Source organism: Dromiciops gliroides, chromosome 1, assembly GCF_019393635.1.
Source record: "Dromiciops gliroides isolate mDroGli1 chromosome 1, mDroGli1.pri, whole genome shotgun sequence".
Taxonomy (NCBI): Eukaryota; Metazoa; Chordata; class Mammalia; order Microbiotheria; family Microbiotheriidae; genus Dromiciops; species Dromiciops gliroides.
The window spans coordinates 496,816,338-496,839,348 of record NC_057861.1 but is presented as its reverse complement, the minus strand read 5'-3'; the positions used below and the strand labels follow the sequence as shown (position 1 = coordinate 496,839,348).

Genomic DNA, 23,011 nt, shown 5'->3' with positions numbered 1-23,011 from the left:
GTAGGGTGTCCCTACACACAGTAGCACAAAGTCTTCAGTGATACCTTGTTTGACTTTCCCTAAAATAACTACACATCTCCTCTTTTTGTTTTTGGTTTTTTAGTGAGGCAATTGGGGTTAAGTGACTTACCCAGGATCACACAGCTAGTAAGTGTTAAGTGTCTGAGGCCGGATTTGAACTAAGGTACTCCTGACTCCAGGGCCAGTGCTCTATCCACTGCACCATCTAGCTGCCCCCACATCTCCTCTTTTTGATAGTGATAGAAAAAGATTCAGATTTGGGACTGTCTGGCCACATCTACTTCTCCATATTCCCTGAACTTAGCACAATGCCTGTGACCATAATAGGTGCTTAATAGATGCTTGTTGACAAACTGACTGATCTGCAGCTACTCTAACAATCTGCTTTCTTTGAGCTAAGTTCTCAGGACTCCAAGACTCAGGATCTATGTGCAAATATACTTCGATACTCAGAAGGAAAAATAAAAGAGGAAGAAATCCACAAAGTTAATAGACTGCATCATTTTTATTGGTAGAATATAATAATATTCAGAAAATATATGCAAAATATTAAATAAGCTAAAATTCACCATCAAGTAGATCAGTAGTGGTTGCTAGTTTTTAGTTAGAAAAAGGACCATTTCACTTGCTATTCATTTGTCTTCTTCTTCTTCTTCTTCTTCTTCTTCTTCTTCTTCTTCTTCTTCTTCTTCTTCTTCTTTTTGCTGGGCAATGAGGGTTAAGTGACTTGCCCAGGCTTACACAGTTAGTAAGTGTCAAGTGTCTGAGGCCGGATTTGAACTCAGGTACTCCTGGGGCAGCTAGGTGGTACAGTGGATAAAGCACTGGTCCTGGATTCAGGAGTACTTGAGTTCAAATCCAGCCTCAGACACTTGACACTTACTAGCTGTGTGACCTTGGGCAAGTCACTTAACCCTCATTGCGGAGCCAAAAAAATAAAAGGGGGGGTGGGCAGCTAGGTGGCGCAGTGGATAAAGCACCAGGCCTAGATTCAGGAGTACCTGAGTTCAAATCCGGCCTCAGACACTTAGTAGCTGTGTGATCCTGGGTAAGTCACTTAACCCCCATTGCCCCGCAAAAAAAAAAAAAAAGAGTGAACTCAGGTACTCCTGAATCCAAGGCCAGTGCTTTATCCACTGCACCACCTAGCTGCCCCCTGTGTCTGATTCTTTTTGACCCCATTTTTGGGTTTTTTTCTTTGCAAAGATACTGGAGTGGCTTGCCATTTCCTTCTCTACCTTATTTTACAGATGAGGCAACTGAGGCAAACAGGGTTAAGTGACTTGCTAGTATCTGAAGCTAGATTTGAACTCATAAAGATGAGTCTTCTGACTCCAAGCTCAAGTGCTCTAGCCACTGCACCACCTATACCATTTAATCAAACTGAACCTCTAATACTTGCTTCTCCAAACCCTCAGATTTTCCTCTCCTCCTCTACAGCAATCTTCCCATCCTCTCTCAATGGTGAGTACAATACTCACAGACATTCATGATCCCGCCTTCACCAGATATGCTGGAATTTCAAGGACCAGACATCATTCTGCTGAGATGCTCTGAAACTTGGTACGTTGCCTCCACCAACTGGACAAGTCAATGGTACTAAATAGAACTTTGACTAAGCAGGAGACAGCTATGATGCTCTTGGGGTGACCTCTGCTGGCCAATATGTAGAAGTAAAGAAAAATAACCCTGTTCCTGCCAAATAATAAACCACTAGAGAAATTAAAAAACAAAACAAAAAAACATCCATTAGGATCATTGAAGCAGACAAGGAATTTTAATTTATAAAGTCATCATGTTATAAGAGCTTTGGAATACAAAAATCATCCTGAATATTTTAAGAAACTTAATTAAAAATACTTTTATAAGATCAGAGAAATCTCAGAAGGTTAGCTTTACTGAGACACCTAAAAGTCCACTTAGTCCAAGGGTTTTTAACCTATTTTGTGTCATGGACACTATTGACAATCTAGTGAAGCCTAAGGGCCACTTTTCAGAGCAATATTTTTAAGTCCATAAAATAAAACACATAGGATTACAAAGGAAAACCATTATATTGAAATCTAATTATCAAAAAATTAAGAACAAACAAACAAGTTCCTGGAACCCAGGAACCAGGTCAAGAACCACTAATCTGTTCAAACTTATTTTCTCCTTTTCCTCTCTCTTCTCTCTCTTCCTCTCTTCTTTCTCTCTGAAACTGAAGCCCAGAGAGGTTAAGTGATTTTTTCAAAGATCACATAGTTAGTCAAAGACTATCACTCAGGTCTCCTAATTGGCAAATGTTTCAATAGGCTGCTATTCATTTGAATACTTATAGCATAGTCAGGAAAATCCAAAAGGATGAATATATTTGATAAAAAATCAAAATAATCTTATTTTTTAATTACTCTGGGAGGACCTTGGAGGAGATGAGTGGAGAGATAATGAGCTACTAAATCTGACAGTTCAGGTCTTGAGTATATTTTTCCACTGAGTCATTTTCTAATTAAAAAAAAAATCTTGGATAATGAGACAAAGTAGGATTACACATTCGGAGTATTTCCCACTGTAAATGGCTGTCTATGCCCTCTTTTTGTTTCTCTGCAATAGTATCATGATATGCAGCATTAAAATCTTTCCTTTCTTTCTATTTTAAAGAAAAGAAAAGGAACAATCCTGCCAGGTAGGTTCACACATACACAAAAACAAAGCAAAATTTATTGGACTCTAACAGGTAATTCATTTGCTAACTTTGGTGATCACTCTGAAAATATTTCTATTAAAACAGATTTCTTCTCATGGGCATCTTTCTCATGAATTCTTGGAATGAAAGACAAGTTGTCTGGTACAAAACCCTTACTGTCACAGCAGTCTCTTTTAATCTGCTTTTGGGTGAAATACAACCCCCTATATAAACAGATAGTGATGACAATGAAGTTTTACCAAAGATCAAAAGTTTTAGAATGAAGAAAACCTTTTAGGCAAAAAAAAAGAGAAAAAAAAGAAACACAACAGAGGCTCAGAAAACTAAAAATTTTCTTTGAGAAATACTCTCCCTTTGAAACCAAAACAATTTTGCTTTAAGTTCACTATTATTTTGGGAAAAAATCAACTATCATGCAGTTTTTCACACAATGGCAACTGAGGTAGATTTCCTTTTCATTCAATAAATGTTCTGTCCATGTGCTTAATATATAAAGGTTTATTTCCCACTTGTGTGAACTTCTATCCACTGCTCTCTGGCAATCTATCAGTCAACAGCAGATTCTAGTTTTGCATCAGAAGGTATATTTTCTTCACCCACTTGCTGTTTAGGATGCTCTGGGCCTTGTAATGTTAAAAATGTATACATCACTCCTCCTCCCATACTAGAAAGAAGAGGGAAAAGGATCAATAAGTATCTGAACAAATGTATTTTGCTTTGGTTCCCCACAGACATAATGTTATACTTGGTAGTAAGGTCCTATAGCACCAACATATAATCTAATACCATAAAATAATATAACTACTAGTTACATTATTATTGGTTAAATTATTGGTTATTGGTTAAATGGCAATTTGTGGGCTAGCCTAAGAACTAATCCAATTATAATGAGAGGGAAGAAGAAATTGTTCAAATTTCCTAACAACCATCTTTTATGAATCTTTATCTGTACATATGTTCTATATCTACCAGCAGAATGTAAACTCACTAAGGGCAAGAATTGTCTTACTTTTGTATTTATGTTCTCAGTGCCTAGCACAGTGCCTATAATATAATAAGTATAATTTGGCAAATGCCTTTTCATTCAATCATTTAGTCATACCCTATTCATGAGTGTCATATTTCTACATATCCCCGCTTGTTATTTCTCCTGCTCTACTCATATACTTTTACCAATATAAGTCCACTTAAAATTATACTCACCAAATATTTAGTCCAATAAAGTTTAACACAGAGAAAATATAATCTCCACCAAATAACATTCCAATGTAAGCAATGGATATATTCTGAAAGCAAGACAGAGGATTAATGTACATTAATAATGGAAACATGCACTTGCTAGGAAATAATGAATTTAATTAAAGGAAAATTCATTTATGGTGAATCCTGAAATTGAAATTACTTTGGTTATTTTATTCCTATCACTTATGGTTAATTACATTAAAACATGTATTAAACATGCAAGGCACTGGACTAGACAGGGGGCGATAAAAGACAAAACAGAAAATAATCCCTTCTCCCAAGGAGTATACATTATACTGGTGGAACCAAGGAGGGAAAAAAACTAAGCACTTTATTGCCAACTGGAAGAAAAATAAGTTGATAATGCTGAAAAATATTATTGAGGTTGGAGTAGAGAGGACTAAAGGATATCACAAATGATGATGTTCAATCTTCTCAGTGAAGTAAAAGGCTAGATCATCTTTTGAAAGTACAGAATACACGTGCACATGAATATGTGCATATGTATGTATGTGTATATATATGTATATGTACACACACACACACATATATATCAGCTCTTGTGGTGGCAAACAATTAGAAATTCAAGGAGTACTCATCAATTGGGGAATGGCTAAACAAGTTACAATGTGTATGTGATAAAATACTATTATGCTAAAAGAAATGATAAATAATAAATGATGATCCTGGGAAGACTTGTATGAGCTGATAAAGAGTGAAATAAGCAGAACCAGAAACCAATACTTCACACCTTATATCAAGATAAGCTCAAATGGATATGTGACCTACATATAAAAGGTCATATAAATATTTTTTTCATAAATAAATTTAAGAAACATGGAAAAGGGGGGGCAGTGGTGGCCCTGGATTCAGGAGGACCTGAGTTCAAATCTGACCTCAGACACTTGACACTTACTAGCTGTGTGATCCTGGGCAAGTCACTTAACTATCCTTGCCTCACACAAAAAAAGAAAAAAGAAAAAGAAAAGAAAAAAGAAAGAAAGAAACATGGGAAAATTACCTATTAGATCTTTGGATAGAGGAAAAGGTTATGATCAAAGAAGGGATGAGGGATCACAGAAGATGAAATCGATAGTTTTGATTATTAAAAGTTTAAAGTGACTTGCCCAGGGTCACACAGCTAGTAAGTGTCAAGGGTCTGAGGCTGGATTTGAACTCAGGTCCTCCTAAACTCAGGGCCGGTGCTCTATCCACTGCACCACCTAGCTGCCCCAAGGTCTCATTTCTAAAGTAAATAAGGAACTGATTCAAATTTATAAGAACAAGATGCATTTCTCGATGAATAAATAGTCTATGAATATGAACAAGCAGTCCTCAAAGAAAAAATATCCAGATTACCTATGGCCATATGAAAAAAATTCTCCATATCGCTACTAGAGAAATTCAAATTAATTATGAGATTCTATCTCATAAGAATTAGATTAGCAAAAATGCAACAACAACGACAACAACAACAACAACAAACATTTTTAAAACAAGGGAGGTTGGAGAATGCTACAGATGTGGAATGTTGTATACCCCTTTAAGTGAGGTCATTATATTTGGCTAGATCACTGTATCATTCTTTTTGCTTAATTGTTTTTCTTTGTTATAAGAGAGCTCTAACAGAGAGGGAATAATCTGGAATTGTTTGTAATATGAAAACAAAAACAATAAAACTTTTAAAATGCAGGTATTAAGGAGTTTTCCAAGAACCTCACAAAAAAAAATATAAAGTTCTTTAATCAGCTTGAGAGGTTTCTGGGGCCTTGACCTTTAGATAAAAGCAAATTATACCAGCCAGGAAACATCTAGTTAAAGTGTGAGAGAATCAGACCCTACTCCTTGGGAAACCTGCAGGATCTGTAGGCTCCACAAGAAGCACACACACAAAAAAAATAGTAATCTTAGATGGCTTCTTTTTATTTGTTTGCTTGATTTTTATTATAAGCACTAATGGTACAACTTGATTGATCTTCTCATTCAATCACTAGATTCCCTGTGAATAATAGTCTTCTAAAGCTGATTAAAGAACTTGTCCACATTTTGTTTTGGGAGTTATAGGAAAATTTCTCAACACTGTCTTTATCAACATATTTGTTAGTAATTCTTTCCCATCCCATCCACCATCTCATTTAATCCTTCTTGATCCAACCTAACCCAGTGGTCAAGAAAGTAAGACAATATCACCAAACTCCAATGGATAAAGCCAAGACTGTCTAAGCCCACTGCAACACTTTCTAGAAATAGTGCTTTTAATTTCAGTCACTACCTCAAAACGTCTAGGGTCATCACCAAATGGGCCAATCTATTTAATTCTTCATTCCAAGACTTTTCTTTAGTACCTTCACTTACCTTAACAGCACCCACCACTGTAGTTGTTAGGGCAGAATTGTAATAGCTACAGAGCACCGTGGAATACATCAACAGAAACCTGAAGCAAGAAAAAGTAAGTTCATGCCTTGTGATTAATGACAAGAATATATTCAGCAATGACTGACCTCCTTATCAGTGCTTTGGAGTAAAGAAGCACATGTCACAAAATGTTTAAGAACCATTTCTGAAAATAGCCCAAGTTAATTCTGAATTATTCAGGGATAAATAGCCTGTTGTGGATTATCCATATCTTTTCTTTTTTGGAAATTTTGCTTATCTTCCATTCCCACCACTGACTACTGACAGTAGAAAGGAATTTTTTTTTAAATAAAAGATAGAGATGAACCTAAAACTCACTTGGAGCAGATTGAGGGGGGAATGATTTTTTTCCCTAAAAAAGTGACTCCTTTTTGTTTATTGTGGATGCATTGAGAGTGGGGAAGACTAAGCTAAAAACTAATAGCTAAAATAAGAACTTTATATTATTAGTGGATTTATTTTGTCTATAACAGTCTTGTGCCCTATAACTACAGATAATACAGAATTAGTTACATTTTCATTATCCTGTAAAACATCGGACTACAGACTACAGGGTACTATCCCTTCTAGCTATGCTCCTGCATAAAACAAAGACATCAGCCTATACTCCAGACTGACAGTAATAGAACTAACAATTCCAGACCTCGTTGGCCCATAGTAGGAATGTACAAGACACTTGTTTGGAGCTAGGACAAAGAGAGATGGAAAGAATCCATTATCATCATGTATTGGAAAATGCTTAGTAGTCAGTCCTTCTAGCAAGAGAAATATTTTTAGAAAAATAGATCGAGGATAGGCAGTGTAAATATATATATGTGTGTGTGTATGTGTGTGTAATGCATGTATAATGCATATATATGTATAATGTATATATGTATTTAGTATTGTGTGTATATATGTGTGTGTGTGTGTGTATAAAATGTCCTATCAATATCAAAATCAGGACCTTCCTAACATTCTTAGAAGGGATAAATATATTCCTATTATGAATAAATTATTTAGGTAGTAAGTGATTGGGCTAGGATTTCAGACCAGGTCTTTCTTTCTTTTTTTTTTTTAGTGAGGCAATTGGGATTAAGTGACTTGCCCAGGGTCACACAGCTAGTGAGTGTTAAGTGTCTGAGGCCGGATTTGAACTCAGGTACTCCTGACACCAGGGCCGGTACTCTATCCACTGCACCACCTAGCTGCCCCAGACCAGGTCTTTCAATTCCAAAACCAGTGCTCTTTCCATAAAACAAAAATAAGAAAGAACATAGTATACATTGACAAAAGTATCATAGTGTAATCTATGCCCACACATTGCCCTTTTATCTATTTTAATTAGTATTATTTCTCCCCCTGAGCCTGAAGTGATGATGCTGACGATGATACAGAGATAAAGATACTACTGGCACTGCAGGTGTGATGATTGCTCTTCCCTCTGAGTATCAGAGAGGGAACACATCAAGGTTGGGCAGGAAGCCAGATGACAAGATAGATGGGATATGATCTAAACACTTGCATCAGAATTTAGCTGCCTTTTACTTCCTTCCACTGTCCTCATATTTCTCTGACTTGCTAATCACCATGTAGGCTAGAGAGAAGGGGCAGTCACTATTGTGGTCTGAGAATCCTGGGTTTTCATTAGGTGACAGGGACAGTAGGAGACCTGCAATTTGGAGCTGATCTAGGTCAATACTGAATTCTTACACTGGCACCTACTCTGACTCCCACCGGGCTAGTGAACAGGAGGGAAAGATTGTTTCTCTTACTATTCTTCCCCTGGTTTTCCCTGGTATAGTTCCTTATCTAGAATTGGGGTTCCAGATACCCCCTACCCTTCCCATGGTCCTTGGGCATGTGTGGTACATAAATTTCCAAGGCCACTCCAGAAAAACCGGGAGGGGAAAGAAGGAAGTTTAGGGAGACTGGTGGCTTTGTTAAGGTGCATGTAACTTTTTTCTTTCCATGTTTTCTATGTTCAATAAACTATTTGACCATAAATATGTTGAATATCTGAGTCCCATGAATGGGGGAAAGGGAATAGTGAGAAAGAAGAAAGTAGGGTAAAGGACTCTAGAGCTGTGGATATCATATTTTAGGTAATAATGCTTTTCATCTCTAGACATCTCTGAACCTGGCTAGTGCCACCACTTGCAGCAAAGGCTCTGTGATGATGAGAGAAACCATCTAGATATGTATAAACAAAGGATTCTTTGATGGCCAAATGAATATATTGCTGCTTTTATAAAGATTATCTCATGTATACATCAGAGAGAAAGTGGAGGAGCTAGTAAACTGGTGGCTCAGGGAGAGGACTACCTTGTAGGCAACTCACCTTCTCTCACTAGATAATTAAAACAGTGACACACTATCATCCTGTAGACTTAAGAAAGGTAGCATGAGACAATTTGAACTGCTTAGACCACAGATTGCCACAAATACCACAGTTATTGCATACAGCATACAAAAGAGGAAGGAGAGAAAGGAGAATTTTACTAAACTAAGAAAAAACAAAAGAAGAATTAAAAGGAAGAAAGAATAAATCATTAATAAATTAAAACTAGGGGAAGTGGTGACAAATGAGACATGAGGTTTGAGGGTAGGAGGAAGAGAGTCTGTGAAAATAAGGTTTGTCAAAGTATGTTAAGCAAAAATGACTGGAAGTACATAAGTACATAAGTCTTTAAAGAGAAAGAAGAACCAAGAAATCCCAATTTAAAAAAGAGACATTTGGAGGAGAATAAAAACATAACTCTCATAACTTGAACTGTGAATGATTAATCAATCCAATAAAACGAGAGTGTTAATGATTAAATGAGAAAATCATGTGTATGTAGGATCATGAGCTGAAAGGAGCATCAGAGATCAGCATTAAGATCTCTTCTAAAAGTTTCTAGTATATGTTCCCTTGGAAGAGTGTGCTGACTGAATCTCCATTAACTGTTCAAAGAGCAGCAATATCTAATTCACATTAGAATGTAAGCCCTTTGACAACAGACTATTTTTGCTTTTTATTTGTATCATCAACACTTAGAACAGAGCTCCACACATAGTAAATGCTTAATAAATACTTGTTGGTTAATTGACTAACTGAAAGAGCACTGAACAAGGAGTCTGGAAACCTTATCTCTGTCATTAACAATCTGTATGACATCGGGTTCATTATTTCTCTCTGTGGGCCTCAGTTTCCTCATCTCTATTATGAGGAGTTTGGGCTAGATAATCTCTAAGATGCCCTCCAATTCAAAATTCTATAGTTTTAAATAAAGGAGCAGATGATTAAGTGATTTATCCAAGGTTATATTGAAAGCCCTTAGCTTTCCTTTTTTTTTGGCAAGGCAATGAGGGTTAAGTGACATGCCCAGAGTCACGCAGCTAGTAAGTGTTAAGTGTCTGAGGCCAGATTTGAACTCAGGTCCTCCTGAATCCAGGACCTGTGCTTTATCCACTGTGCCACCTACCTGCCCCCAGCCATTAGCTTTCAACAGAAGTCAAGTATCATCTCTTATAATCCTGTGGCTCTCTCAGATCATATAGTGGCACATGTTGACACTCAACAGACAAATCAATACTAAAATTCCATTCTTTTTATCTCTCTTACAACCACAATCACACCTAAATTCATTTTTTCTACACACCTATGTTTCTACTTTCTACTAAGTTTCTAATTTCTACTAAATGTTTGCTCTTAAGACTATTCATAAAAGATAGGAATTATCTGCTGCATTTGTTTATTTCTCACACCTATCCCACTCTGACAATGGATTTTCCTGAATGGTCTTGTATTATCATTTGATTATGGTGAAGAACTACAATAATACCATGTGAAGTCCTCTTTGGCTTCTTACCCCAGAAAACAGGAAAGAAGAAACTGAATGATAAATAAAATGTTCCTCCACTGGCTGAACTCAGTAGCCTATTGTTTAGAAAGAGACAGAAGTGATGATTAGATGAATAAAATACCATATAATCACATGGATTATATTAAAAAGTGTCAGCTACCATAAGAAATTTATACAATGTAATTATAAAATAGCCATTCTAAAATACAAGGATCTATATATTCAGAATTTTGGATACACAATAAAACCATAATAATTTTTACTCCTCCACTGATTGAGAAATTGTAAGCAATGAGTAAAATGACTTGACAGAAACTGAAAGGAAAACTGGAAAGTAGTCTGTCAGAAATTAGATTCACAAACATTTTACATTCCATAGCACAAAAAGCTCCACAGGACCTACACATAAAAGGTCCCTTCTCTGCAGCCACACACTCTACTGGGCTAGTGCTCTGCCTTGCTCTTGGGACTGCAACCCAGACCTTTTATGGGAAATGCAACAGAATCCTGTACCCCATGCCAGCAAAAGGTCCTTCTGACCAGTTGTTCCACCATTTACCATCTGTGGGCTAAGAGCTCCAGAAGCTGCAGCTGCCAATTCAGTTACCCCCACAGCCTGCTGCTGGCTTACTGGGGCATGGCCTGATTTAGGCTACACTCCACTCTCCCCCCAGTGAGACCGACCTTTCCTGCTGACCTTCTAAGTTGTCTTGAACTGGAAAATTGTTTCACCCTATCCTTTTGGTGGTTCTGATGCTCCAGAATTCATTTTGAGGTGTTATTTTAAAATTGTTTGGAGGCAAATTTGGGAGATTTAAGGTGAATCACTACCTTGGGTTTTTTTTTTTTGCGGGGCAATGGGGGTTAAGTGACTTGCCCAGGGTCACACAGCTAGTAAGTGTCAAGTGTCTGAGGCCGGATTTGAACTCAGGTACTCCTGAATCCAGGGCTGGTGCTTATCCACTGCGCCACCTAGCCGCCCCAGTTATTTTTTAAAGTATATTGTGTGTACATTCCTGCCCTGCACCTAACTTCTTGTTAAACATTTACAAGCACACTCCAGTTATCAATTATGTCAACCAACTTCTTTTTGTTGTTGTTTATTTTTTTGTTTGTTTTGTTTTTTGGTGAGGTAATTGAGGTTAAGTGACTTGCTCAGGGTCACACAGCTAGTAAGTGTTAAGTGTCTGAGTGAGGTCAGATTTGAACTCAGGTCCTCCTGAATCCAGGGCCAGTGCTCTATCCATTGTGCCACCTAGCTGACCCCAGCCAACTTCTTTAAAAGAGTTGTATATACTTTCTTTTCAAATCCCTTCTTGAATCCTCTGCAATCTGCCATCTGAATTTATTACTCAACTGAAACTGATCTCTCCAAAGACCCCCTAATTGTCCAATCTGAAGACCTTCTATTAATTGAAGTATTTATTTTTTATCATAAAAGCATTTTATTATTTTCCAGTTATATGTAAAGATAGTTTTCAACATTTGTTTTTATTACATTTTGAATTCCAAATTTTTCTCTCTCCCTCCCTTCTATCCCCCCTCCCCAAGATAGAAAGCAATCTGATATAGGTTATATATGTACAATCACATTAAGTATATTTCTGCATTAGTCATATTGTGAAAGAAGAATCAGAACACAAGGGAAAAGCCTCAAAAAAGAAAAAAACAACAACAAAGTAGAAACAGTATGGTTCAATCTTCATTCAGATTCCACAGTTCTTTTTTTCTGGATGTAGAGAGCATTTTCCATCATGAGTCCTTTGGAATTGTCTTGGATCATTGTATTGCTGAAAATTACTAAGTCTATCACAGATGATCATCATACAATGTTGCTGTTACTTTGTACAATGTTCTCCTGGTTCTGCTAATTGAAGTATTTCTTGACCTCTCCCTGAATCATTTGACTGTTAACCACTCTCTTCTCTTGGATTTTTTCCTTTCTCTGGGTTTTCTCAATACTATTCTCAACACTTCTAACCCAGCTCAGCTCCTGACTGTCACTTTCCACCTCTATTCCAGCTGCCCTCCCATGCTGGAGGATGCCTCTACCCCTGTGGTGTCTTTCTCTAATTGGTGAGTTTCTCCTTGGAATTTCCATTTGAGAATGTGCCCAATGGTGACTTCTGACCTGGCTCTGGCTGTTGGACTTTTCCACCTTGCTCCCCACAATGGCGTCTTCATCCCTTTTACTCTTTCAGCTCTCTTTTCTATTGTCTTTCTCTATTACAATATGAGCTCCTAGAGGGAAGAGAGTGTCTTTCTTTTTGTTTACCTTTCCAGTATTTAGCACAGTGCCTGGCAGATAGTAAACCCTTAGTAAAAGTTTTACCTAATCTGTTTTATGTCATCTCTGGTCACTATTCTCTTGGCTCTACTCCTAGCTGTCTGACAATTCCTTCTTAGTAGTCTGTGTTGTTGAATTAATCATCCATATCCTTTCCTCTAAGGTTTCCTGCTCCTTCTTCTTCCTTTCCACACATTCTCACTTTGTGATCTAATGAACTCCCATGTATTCAACTATAGCGTCTATACTTAGGATTCCCAGATCTCTCTATCCAGTCCAATCCCATCTCCTGGTATCTACTCCTGCATCAGTGCCTACTGGGTATTTCCACTTGGATGTTCTCAAGGTACCTCATATCAACATATCCCATAATAAACCTACTATCTTTCCTACAAAGCCCAACCTACTTCCAAACCTCTCTGCATCTGTTAAAGGCACCATCATTCTTCCAGTCACTCAGGTTCACAAATTTGGTTTTATCCTTGACTCCTCATTAGCCTTTATCCCACATCCTGTGGTCTACCTCCAGAATATCTCATGACTGTCTCCTTCTCTCTTCCTACACAACCACATACTAGTTCAGCTCCTCCTTATCTCTCATCTAGACTACTGAAATGGTGTCCTAATAAATCTCCATGCCTCAAATATTTCTCCTCTCCTCTCTATCCCCCACACAGCTGGCAAATTTATTTTCCTAAGATGAAGATCTGACAATTTAACTCCCCTATTCAGTAAGTTCCTATGGTTACCTATTGCTTCTGTGATCAAATATAAACTCATCTATTTAGCTTTTAAACTCCTTTTCAACCTGGCTACAATTTACATTTTCAATCTTGTTATTCATCATTCCCCTTCCCAGTCAAACTGGATATCTTGTTCTTCCTCAAAGACAACATTCAATCTCCCATCTTTGAATCTCTGTACTACCTCTCCCCAATACTGAAAATTCACTCTCCTCCTTTCTTAGAATTATATTCTTCAAAACTATAATAAAGTGACATCTTTTAAAAAAAGTTCTCTTAATTCCACCAGCTGTTAGTGTTCTCCCCATATACCTAAAGTTTTTTATTGTATTTATTATGAATATACATATTTCTCTACATGGTGTGTCCCCCCAATAGGATGTAAGCTCCTTGAAGGCACGGACTTTCATTTTTGTCTTTGTAATCCTATTGCTTAGCACAATTCCTGGAACGTAAGAAATACTTAACAAATGTTTCTTTATCAAAGGGTGCAGCAGTAGTGGTGGTAGGTCAGAAATTAGACAGGGTGAAAGAGCACAGTTGGATCTGGGGCAAGCAAGATATAGTGAAGACTCCCCAGTGAGCCAGGTAGCACAGTGGATAGAATGCTGGGATTGGAGTCTGGAAGACTTAAATTCAAATCTAGCCTCAGACATTTACTAAGTGTGTCACCCTGGACAAGTTATTTGACCTGTTTGCCTTAGTCTCCTCAACTTTTAAGTGAGGATAACAGGAAGTATCTTATAGGGGTGTTATGAGGACCAAATTAAATAATAGTGTAAAGCACTTAGCACATTCCTTGGCACATAGTAGCTATATAAATGCTTAATCCCTACCCTAATCCCTTCCAATCAGGACATCCTATCTCATGGTTCCTAAACTCCTACAGGGAGCCTCTGGAGGACCAATCAGACTGTAGCAGCAGTGGCAAAAAGTCAGAAAATAGTTAGTGCCTCTGGGTTTATCGGTTTTCAATCATTTCTGGATCTTGTGAACCTGTTCTGATCTGCTGATCAACTTTTCTAATTTAATTGTTTTGCAGTTATATTCATATAATTCCTCAGTTACCTCATCTGCAAAATAAAGGGGTTGAATTCACTGGCCTTTAATGTCCCTGCCAGATCTAAATCTATGATATTATAATAATTCCTAAACATGTCTTGGTAGGTGAATTTCCAGATATTTTATACATCCTATAGTTATTCTGAAGGGAATTTTTCCATTCTACATATTCCTACTCAAATTTGCTGGAAATATATGGAAAGACTGATGATTTTTGTGGGTTTATTTCATACATAGCTATTTAAAATAAATTATTAATTATGCAAATTATTTAGTTGCCTAAGGGTTTTAAAGTAAATCATCATAATTTCTACAAATAACAAAAACTTTGTTTCTTCTTTTCAACACTTATTCTCTCAATTTCCCTCTGTAAATCAAGCATTTTAAGGCATTTGATATATCAAGCACTGTGCTAAGAGTTGGGAATACAAAGAAAAGACAAAACCATGGGCCCTATAGTCAAGGAGCTCACATTCAGATGATGGAAACATATGCAAAGAATTGTAAATGGAAGAGAAGACATCGGAGAAGACACAGGAAAGGCCTCCTGTAGAAAATACCATTTGAGCTGTCCTGAAGGAAGCCAGAGAAACCAGAAGGCAAAGGTAAGGAAGAAGAACATTCTAGCATGGGGTGACAGCCAGTGAAAAGGCAGAGAATCTGGAAAGGGAATTTAACCTTCCCATAAGATCAGTGTCACTGGTTGATACAGAACAAAGAACCAATATATTTGAATAGAAGACTAGAAAGATATGAAGAAGCTGACATATGGAGAGCTGAAAATGTCCAACAGAGGACTCTATGTTTGATCTTGCAGATAACAGGGGGAGCCCCTGGAATTTATTGAGCAGGGAACTTAAATGTTCAGATATGCATTTTAGCAGCCGACTGGAGGATGCATTGAAGTAAGGTATGAATTGAGACAGGAAGATCAACCAGAAGGCTATTATTATCTTGTCTTATCGCAATAGCTACTATTTCTAGAATGATATCAATAGTATTGGTGACAACCTTTATCTTTGTTTTACTCTTGGTTTTATCTTCATTACAGATAATGCTACCTTTATTCCTAGGCTTTTTTAATCTAAATAATAATAATATTTAATTTTTATAAAGTACTTACTATGTGCCAAGCACTGGGCTTAGAACTTAAAGTTATTATCTCATTTGATCCTCATCATAACCCTGGGAGATAGGTTCTGTTATTATCCCCATTTTACGGTTAAGGAAACAGGCAAGCAGAGGTTAAATGACTTGCCCAGGAAAACAGCTAGTAAATATCTCAGACCAGATTTGAATTCAGGAACTTCCTGACTCTAGACCCAGTGCTCTATCCACTATACCACTGACTTTCAAAACCCTTCTTTGAATCTACTGATATAATTAGTAGCACTGGACTAAGCACTTAAAAAATACCTATTATCTCATTTGATCCATGCAACAACTCTGGGAGGTAGAAGCTATTATTATCCTTATTTTGCACTTGAGGAAACTGAAGCAAACAGAGGTTAAGTGACTTGCCTGAGGTTATACAGCTAGTATGTGTCTGAGGCCAGATTTAAACCCAGATCTTCCAGACTCCTATGGACCACACTGCCTAGCTGCCCCTATAAGTATGCTACTTAGGCCACCTGCACTCCCTACCTCACTGTTGGTGAGGCAATCAGGAAAGAACTAAAGAAATGAAATTCTTATTACACTGAATTAGTTAAAATTTAATATATGCTATGCCATTCTATTATTAGAGAGGCAGCTTAACACAGTGAAAAGAATATATATGCATATATATTTATACATGCATATATATATACATACACACTTATACATATGTATTCATGTTGTTCAGTCATTTCAGTCATATGACCCTATTTGGGGTTTTCTTGGCAAAGATACTGAAGTGGTAGGCTATTTCCTTCTCCAGCTCATTTTACAGATGAGGAAACTGAGGGAAACAGGATTAAATGACTTGACCAGGGTCACACAGCTAGTAAGTATTCTGAGGCTAGATTTGAAATCAGGTCTTTTTAATTATATGCTTATATAGCCTTGTGCTATAGATTGAAATCCCACTTCTAAGAGTTACCAATTAGGTGACCATAGACAATACACTTACCCTCAATTGCCTCTGTAAAACCAATATAATAATCATTTTAGTTACCTCAAAGGGCTTTTGTGGGTAAAGAATATTATAAATGTCAAAGTGCTATATAAAGATGAGTCATTGTTGTCATAATTATTATCATTGTCACTATCATTCGAAAAGGAGAGAAACTATTTGGTATAGCAGATAGCATGCTGGATTTGGAATCTGAAATACCTGGGCTCAAATATCATCTCTGGCATGTAACAGTTGTGTGACCATGGATAATCCACTTTACCTATCAGGTAATTTACCAGAACTAAAAGTTATAAAGAAGTTGTGTGACCATGGATAATCCACTTTACCTATCAGATAATTCACCAGAACTAAAAGTTATAAAGAAGTTGTGATCTGTGTTAGTGGAAGAGATTCTCACATATAAGAAATCATGAATCCTTGATAAATTAATGTATTCATAAAGGAATAAGAGAAGAGTTTGCTGTATGGCTAAGGACAGATGTTTCAAAGAAATAATTCAAATAGTAGTAAATACATTATCAATTAAACATTTAAATTATTTAGACATGTGTATCTTCTATTTGTACATCATACTAATAATGTCTGCTAGTTTAACATATTTAAATGAACATCATGAAGTTAAATATTCAAAAATGAAAGACTCTTTCAAGTTGCTCAGCTGAGCAACTCATTTGCTCAAAGTGAGGCTAGAACTTGTAATCAGTAACAGTCTGCTTACCTGTTGAAGGTCTCCTGTGGAAATACTAATAACGAATGTTGGAATGATCATAAAACAGGCATTGTAGAAAAGTACTCCATATTTTCCTAGTTCCTGTAAACAAAAAAAAACACCTGTTCAATTCTAGAAACATCCTACTACAAGACTCCTCAGACTTATAATTTATGTCATTTATTCAAAAGTATAATGCACGTTCTCTTCATAATAATTGCTTTTTTCTTCTATAATTTAAAGGGCTGACATTTCTATCATAATGACTTATTTTCAAGCATATTGTAATTTCTTTTTTTTTTGGGGGGGGGGGGTGAGGCAATTGGGGCCAAGTGGCTTGCCCAGGGTCACACAGCTAGCAAGTGTTAAGTGTCTGAGGCTGGACCTGAACTCAGGTACTCCTGACTCCAGGGCCGGTGCTCTATCCACTGTGCCAACTAGCTGCCCCCATATTGTAATTTCAAAATAAACATGCTCCAAAATCTCAAAATAAATTTTATTTTAAACATAATTTTCTAAAAAATCTACTTTGACATTCCACAGGGAAAAGATTGTTGGGATAATAAAGGAGACAAAAAAAGAGAACTCTTATTTAGTTAAGGGAAGGGAACGGTGTAGATGATTTAGAGGGATTTGGATTAGTAAAGAATGTCAGAGATTGAATTTGGGAGGTCTAACTTGGAAGAAAATGGGGAAATTTTAAAGAACAATCCCTACATTCAGACACTTGTCCAGATTCTATTTTGGTATTCTAAGAAAGGTTGAAAGAGAAAGAGCAGGAAGAAGGAGGATTAAAGACTAAGAACGTGAAAAGGAAGACTCAGGAAGGAGAAGAGGGTTGATAAGGCAAGGCAAATGAGAAGAGATTAGTGGAACATTTGGAGAGTTAGGCAAATTGAGAGTCCATTGGAGAATGGGGCCAGTTGATGCAAAGGAGATTAATGCAAAGCAAATAGGAGGGTGGGGCTGGCTGTGGAGTTGTTCCAAATAAATAAAGGAAATTGAAAGAATTTTCAAGCTATAAAGAGGTGATAACTGATTGCTTAATAACAACAACCAGGTGCTTAAGGTGTAAACATCCAGAAATACATATTTTTAATTAATTTCTTTTTTTGGTGAGGCAGTTGGGGTTAAGTGACTCCCCCAGGGTCACACAGCTAGTAGGTGTTAAGTGTCTGAGGTCGGATTTGAACTCAGGTACTCCTGACTCCAGGGCCGGTGCTCTATCCACTGCGCCACCTAGCTGCCCCAGAAATAGTTTTAAAGGCTGAAAAATCTCAATAAGTATGAAGAGTAGGGGATATTGGGTAATGACTTGCACTGAGTTTGTGATGTTTGTAATTCTGTCATAGCCCAGGGCATGTTATCTGTATTCTGCAGGTTGCTCTTCTTCCTGGGGCCGGGGAAAGAAAACAATGAAGGAATGCCTCTCCACAGTCAATGCTTAAGGTTGTTAGGGACAACTAAGTAATTTTTTTGTTGTGTTTTTGTTTTTGCTGGGCAATGAGGGTTAAGTGACTGGCCCAAGGTCACACAGCTAGTAAGTGTCAAGTATCTGAGACCACATTTGAACTCAGGTTCTCCTGAATTCAGGGCCGGTGCTTTATCCACTGCACCACCTAGCTGCCCCCGTGAAGCATTTTTAAAGGAAAGAGAAGCAAGGCTTTAGTGGGGGAGATGAGAATCTGAGGTAGAAGAGGAAATATGATTCTAGTTAGGAGTTCAGACAGTAAAAGACCTTGCATTTACACAGAGTAGAAAAGATAGGGAACTGACAGCTATACAGTGAGAACTCAAAAACAGATTTGGGGCAGCTAGGTGGCATACTGGATAAAGCATCAGTCCTGGATTTAGGAGGACCTGAGTTCAAATTCGGCTTCAGACATTTGACACTTACTAGCTGTGTGACCCTGGGCAAGTCACTTAACCCTCATTATCCTGCAAAAACAAACAAACCAAAAACAAAGGACAGATTTGGGGCTCTTCTTGAGGAAGAGGGGACAAGATATTCTGAGGAAAAAACAACTGCTGGTCTACAGAGGAAGTAAGACCAAGAGGTATAAGAGATTCTTAAGAATGAAATTCTGAAGACAAAAAGAAACAATTCCATTAAGGGAAAATGGAATTTTCTGAAAAGATCAATGTAGAAGCATTGGGAACTCACTAGTCAGTTTAAATTTTTTTTTAGGTTTTACATATATAATAACATTAAACATATTTCTGCATTAGCCAGATTATAAGGGAAGAATCAGAGCAAAAAGGAAAAACCTCTAAAAAGAAAAACAACAGCACCAAAAACAAAAGAAATAGTATGGTTCAATCAGCATCCATATTTCACAGTTCTTTTTTTTCTTCTGGATTTGGAGAGCCTTTTCCATCATGAGTCCTTTAGAACTATCTTGCACCGTTGTATTGCTAAGAATCAAGTCTATCACAGCTGATCTATACCCAATGTTGTTGATGCTATATACAATGTTCTCCTGGTTCTGCTCATCTCACTCATCATCAGTTCATGCAAGTCCTTCCAGGTTTCTCTGAACTCCTCCTGCTCATCATTTCTTATAGCACAATAGAATTACATTACATTCATATACCACAACTTGTTCAGCCATTCCCCAATTGATGGGCAGCCCCTCAGTTTCCAATTCCTTGCCACCACAAAAAGAGCAGCTATAAATATTTTTGTACATGTGGGTCCTTTTCCCTTTTTTATGATCTCTTTGGGGAAAAGACCCAGTAGTGGTATTGCTGGGTCAAAAGGTATGCACAGCTTTATAGCCCTTTGGGCATAATTCCAAATTGCTCTCCAGAATGGTTGGATCAGTTCACAGCTCCACCAACAATGCATTAGTGTTCCAATTTTTTCACAGCTTCTCCAACATTTACTATTTTCCTTTTTTGTCATATTAGCCAATCTGATAGGTGTCAGGTGGTACCTCAAGGTTGTTTTAATTTGCATTTCTCTAATCAATAGTGATTTAGAGCATTTTTTCATATGGGAATAGATAGCTTTGATTTCTTCATCAGAAAACTGCCTGTTCACATCTTTTGACCATTTCTCAATTGGGGAATGACTTGGATTCTTATAAATTTGATTTAGTTCCCTATATATTTTAGAAATGAGGCCTTTATCAGAAGTACTGGCCTTAAAAATTGTTTCTCAGCTTTCTGCCTCCCTTCTAATTTTGGATGCATTGCTTCTGTTTGTACAAAAACTTTTAAATTTAATGTAATCAAAACAATCCATTTTGCATTTCGTAATATTCTCTATCTCTTGTTTGGTCATAAACTGTTCTCCTTTCCAAAGATCGAAAGGTAAACTATTCCTTCCTCTCCTAATTTACCTATGGTATCACCTCTTATCATGTACTCATTTTGACCTTATTTTAGTATAATGTGTAAGATGTTGGTCTATGCCTAATTTCTGCCATACTATCTTCCAGTTTTCCCAGCAGTTTTTGTCAAATACTGAATTCCTATCCCAGGAGCTGGAGTCTTTGGGTTTATCAAACAGTACATTACTAATGTCATTTACTACTGTGTCTCCTGTGCCTAGCCTATTCCATTGATCCTCTGCTCTATTTCTTGGCCAGTACCAGATAGTTTTGATGACTGCCACTTTATAGTAGAGCTTCAGATTTGGTACAGCTAACTCAGCTTCCTGTGCATTTTTTTTCATTATTTCCCTTGATATTCTTGACTTTTTGTTTTTCCAGATGAATTTTGTTATTATTTTTTCTAGCTCTATAAAATAAATTTAGGTAGTCTGATTGGCATGGCACTGAATAAGTAAATTAATTTAGGTAGAATTGTCATTTTTATTATATTAGCTCAACCTATCCATGAGCAATTGATATCTTTCCAATTATTTAGATCTGATTTGATTTGTATGAAAAGTGTTTTGTAATTGTGTTCATAGAGTTCCTGGGTTTGTCTTGGCAAGTAGACTCCCAAGTATTTTATATTATCTACCATTACTTTAAATGGAATTTCTCTTTCTATCTCTTGCTGCTGGACTTTGTTGGGCATGTATAGAAATGCTGATGATTTATGTGGATTTATTTTATATCCTGCTACTTTGCTAAAGTTGTTCATTGTTTCAAGTAATTTTTGAGTTGATTCTCTAGGATTCTCTAAGTATGCCATCATATCATCTGCAAAGAGTGATAGTTTTGTTTCCTCCTTGCCTATTCTAATTTCTTTACTTCCTTTTTCTTCTCTGATTGCTAAAGCTAACATTTCTAGTACGATATTAAATAATAGAGGTGATAATGGACATCCCTGTTTGTCAGTTTAAATTTTTTAAAGAAATGTACAGAAGATGGAAGCAAGGCCAGGTGAATGGATATGATAATGTGGCACAGCAGTATAAAAATAGTATCAGGAGTATTAAAGCTCAATATGAGATGAGGTGCAACAAAAAAGTTGGTTTTTTTCTTTAAGTTATGTCTGTGAGGTATTTCCCCAAACTTTCACTCAAACTATCAGGTTGGATTCCCAGATGAGTGACAACTACCTCAGATTCTAGGGGTAACTGTATATTACTGTAGATTACAATTGTAGCTCTCCAGCTCCCACCAACATGCTGCCCATTAACAATCAGCCAGTAGTCTCATTTTGTCCTTATCAAAAGTAGTTACTCAAATGTCATAGCAATAACAGTTGGTTCAAAACATTCCACCTTCCCCCCCCCAAAAAAAATCCTGGGGATAAACACAAATATACAGAGTCTGTGGTGGTGAGACTGATTACAAATGAACTAAAACTGGTAGTAAGACAACTATTGCTGTTTGTCCTTCGGTCTCAAAGAGGACCATGGGTAGGTAGTAAGGCACATGTGTGGGGAAAACATGTGGCCAATGCAACTCACAACTCTGAAACTTCAGCTCTTTAATGTCTTTTCTATCTCTAGTTAGTCCCCACACATTTCACTGTGAAAAAGAGCATTGGTAACAGGCAGGCCACACTGCTGTTAGGACAGGATTGTTGTGAGGCTCAAATGAAATGATATTTGTAAAATACTTTAGCACAGTACTTGACACAATGGGAGGAGCTATATAAATGCTTATTCCCTTCCTCCTCTCTTTTCTACTTTCCTCACCCTTTGCTAAGCTTAGTAAACTATAGACCTAGTAAGCTTGACTTGAATTCCTGGGAAAATTATAGAACAATTTTTAAACTTTCTGGGCACAGTTTCAAATTGTTTTCTAGATACTGTGCTATAAGAAATAACAGGCAGGTTGTTTTTAGAAAAACATGGAAAAACTTGCACAAAGTAATGAAGAATAAAATGAGCAGAACTGGAGGCAGCTAGGTGAGGCAGTGGATAGAACACCGGCCCTGGAGTCAGGAGTACCTGAGTTCAAATCTGGCCTCAGACACTTAACACTTACTAGCTGTGTGACCCTGGGCAAGTTGCTTAACCCCAATTGCCTCACTAAAATTAAAAAAAAATTGAGCAGAACTAAGAGACCATTGCATACAGTAACACAATATTGTTTGAATATCTGTGAGCGACTAAATTATTCTGAGTATCACAAATACTTAAATCAACTTTGTAGTTTGTAGGCCCTTTGTAGGGCCTATGAAGGAAGATGGTATCCACCTCCAGAAAAAGAAATTGATAAATAGAAGTATGCATAGTATAGTTTTAAATAGATATATATAGATATATATATATTGATATAGATGTATTAGTATCAAATGATTGCCTTCTCTAGTTTTGGGTAGGGTGGGGAGGAAGGGAAGGAGACAGTTCAGAACTTAAAATGTAACAAAAAAAATTAATTAAATTACATTTAAAAAATAATTATTTGGGGACAGCTAGGTGGTGCAGTGGATAGAGTACCGGCCCTGGATTCAGGAGGACCTGAGTTCAAATCCGGCCTCAGACACTTGAC

At 37.0% G+C, this 23,011-nt stretch overlaps 1 protein-coding gene across 2 annotated transcripts in view; it reads right to left on the bottom strand.

Annotated features, from left to right (window-relative positions):
* Positions 1-1,779: 1,779 nt before the first annotated feature.
* SLC35D2 (solute carrier family 35 member D2) overlaps positions 1,780-23,011 on the bottom strand; it is a 56,343-nt gene continuing 35,111 nt past the window's right edge. For both annotated transcript variants that reach the window (XM_043975310.1, XM_043975311.1), the window contains 5 exons: positions 17,121-17,213; positions 10,198-10,265; positions 6,305-6,383; positions 3,911-3,993; positions 1,780-3,371 (listed from right to left, as the gene is read on the bottom strand). In XM_043975310.1, the coding sequence (XP_043831245.1) occupies positions 3,254-3,371; positions 3,911-3,993; positions 6,305-6,383; positions 10,198-10,265; positions 17,121-17,213 (441 nt within the window). In that variant the 3' untranslated portion in view covers positions 1,780-3,253. The remainder of the gene's footprint in view (positions 3,372-3,910; positions 3,994-6,304; positions 6,384-10,197; positions 10,266-17,120; positions 17,214-23,011) is intronic.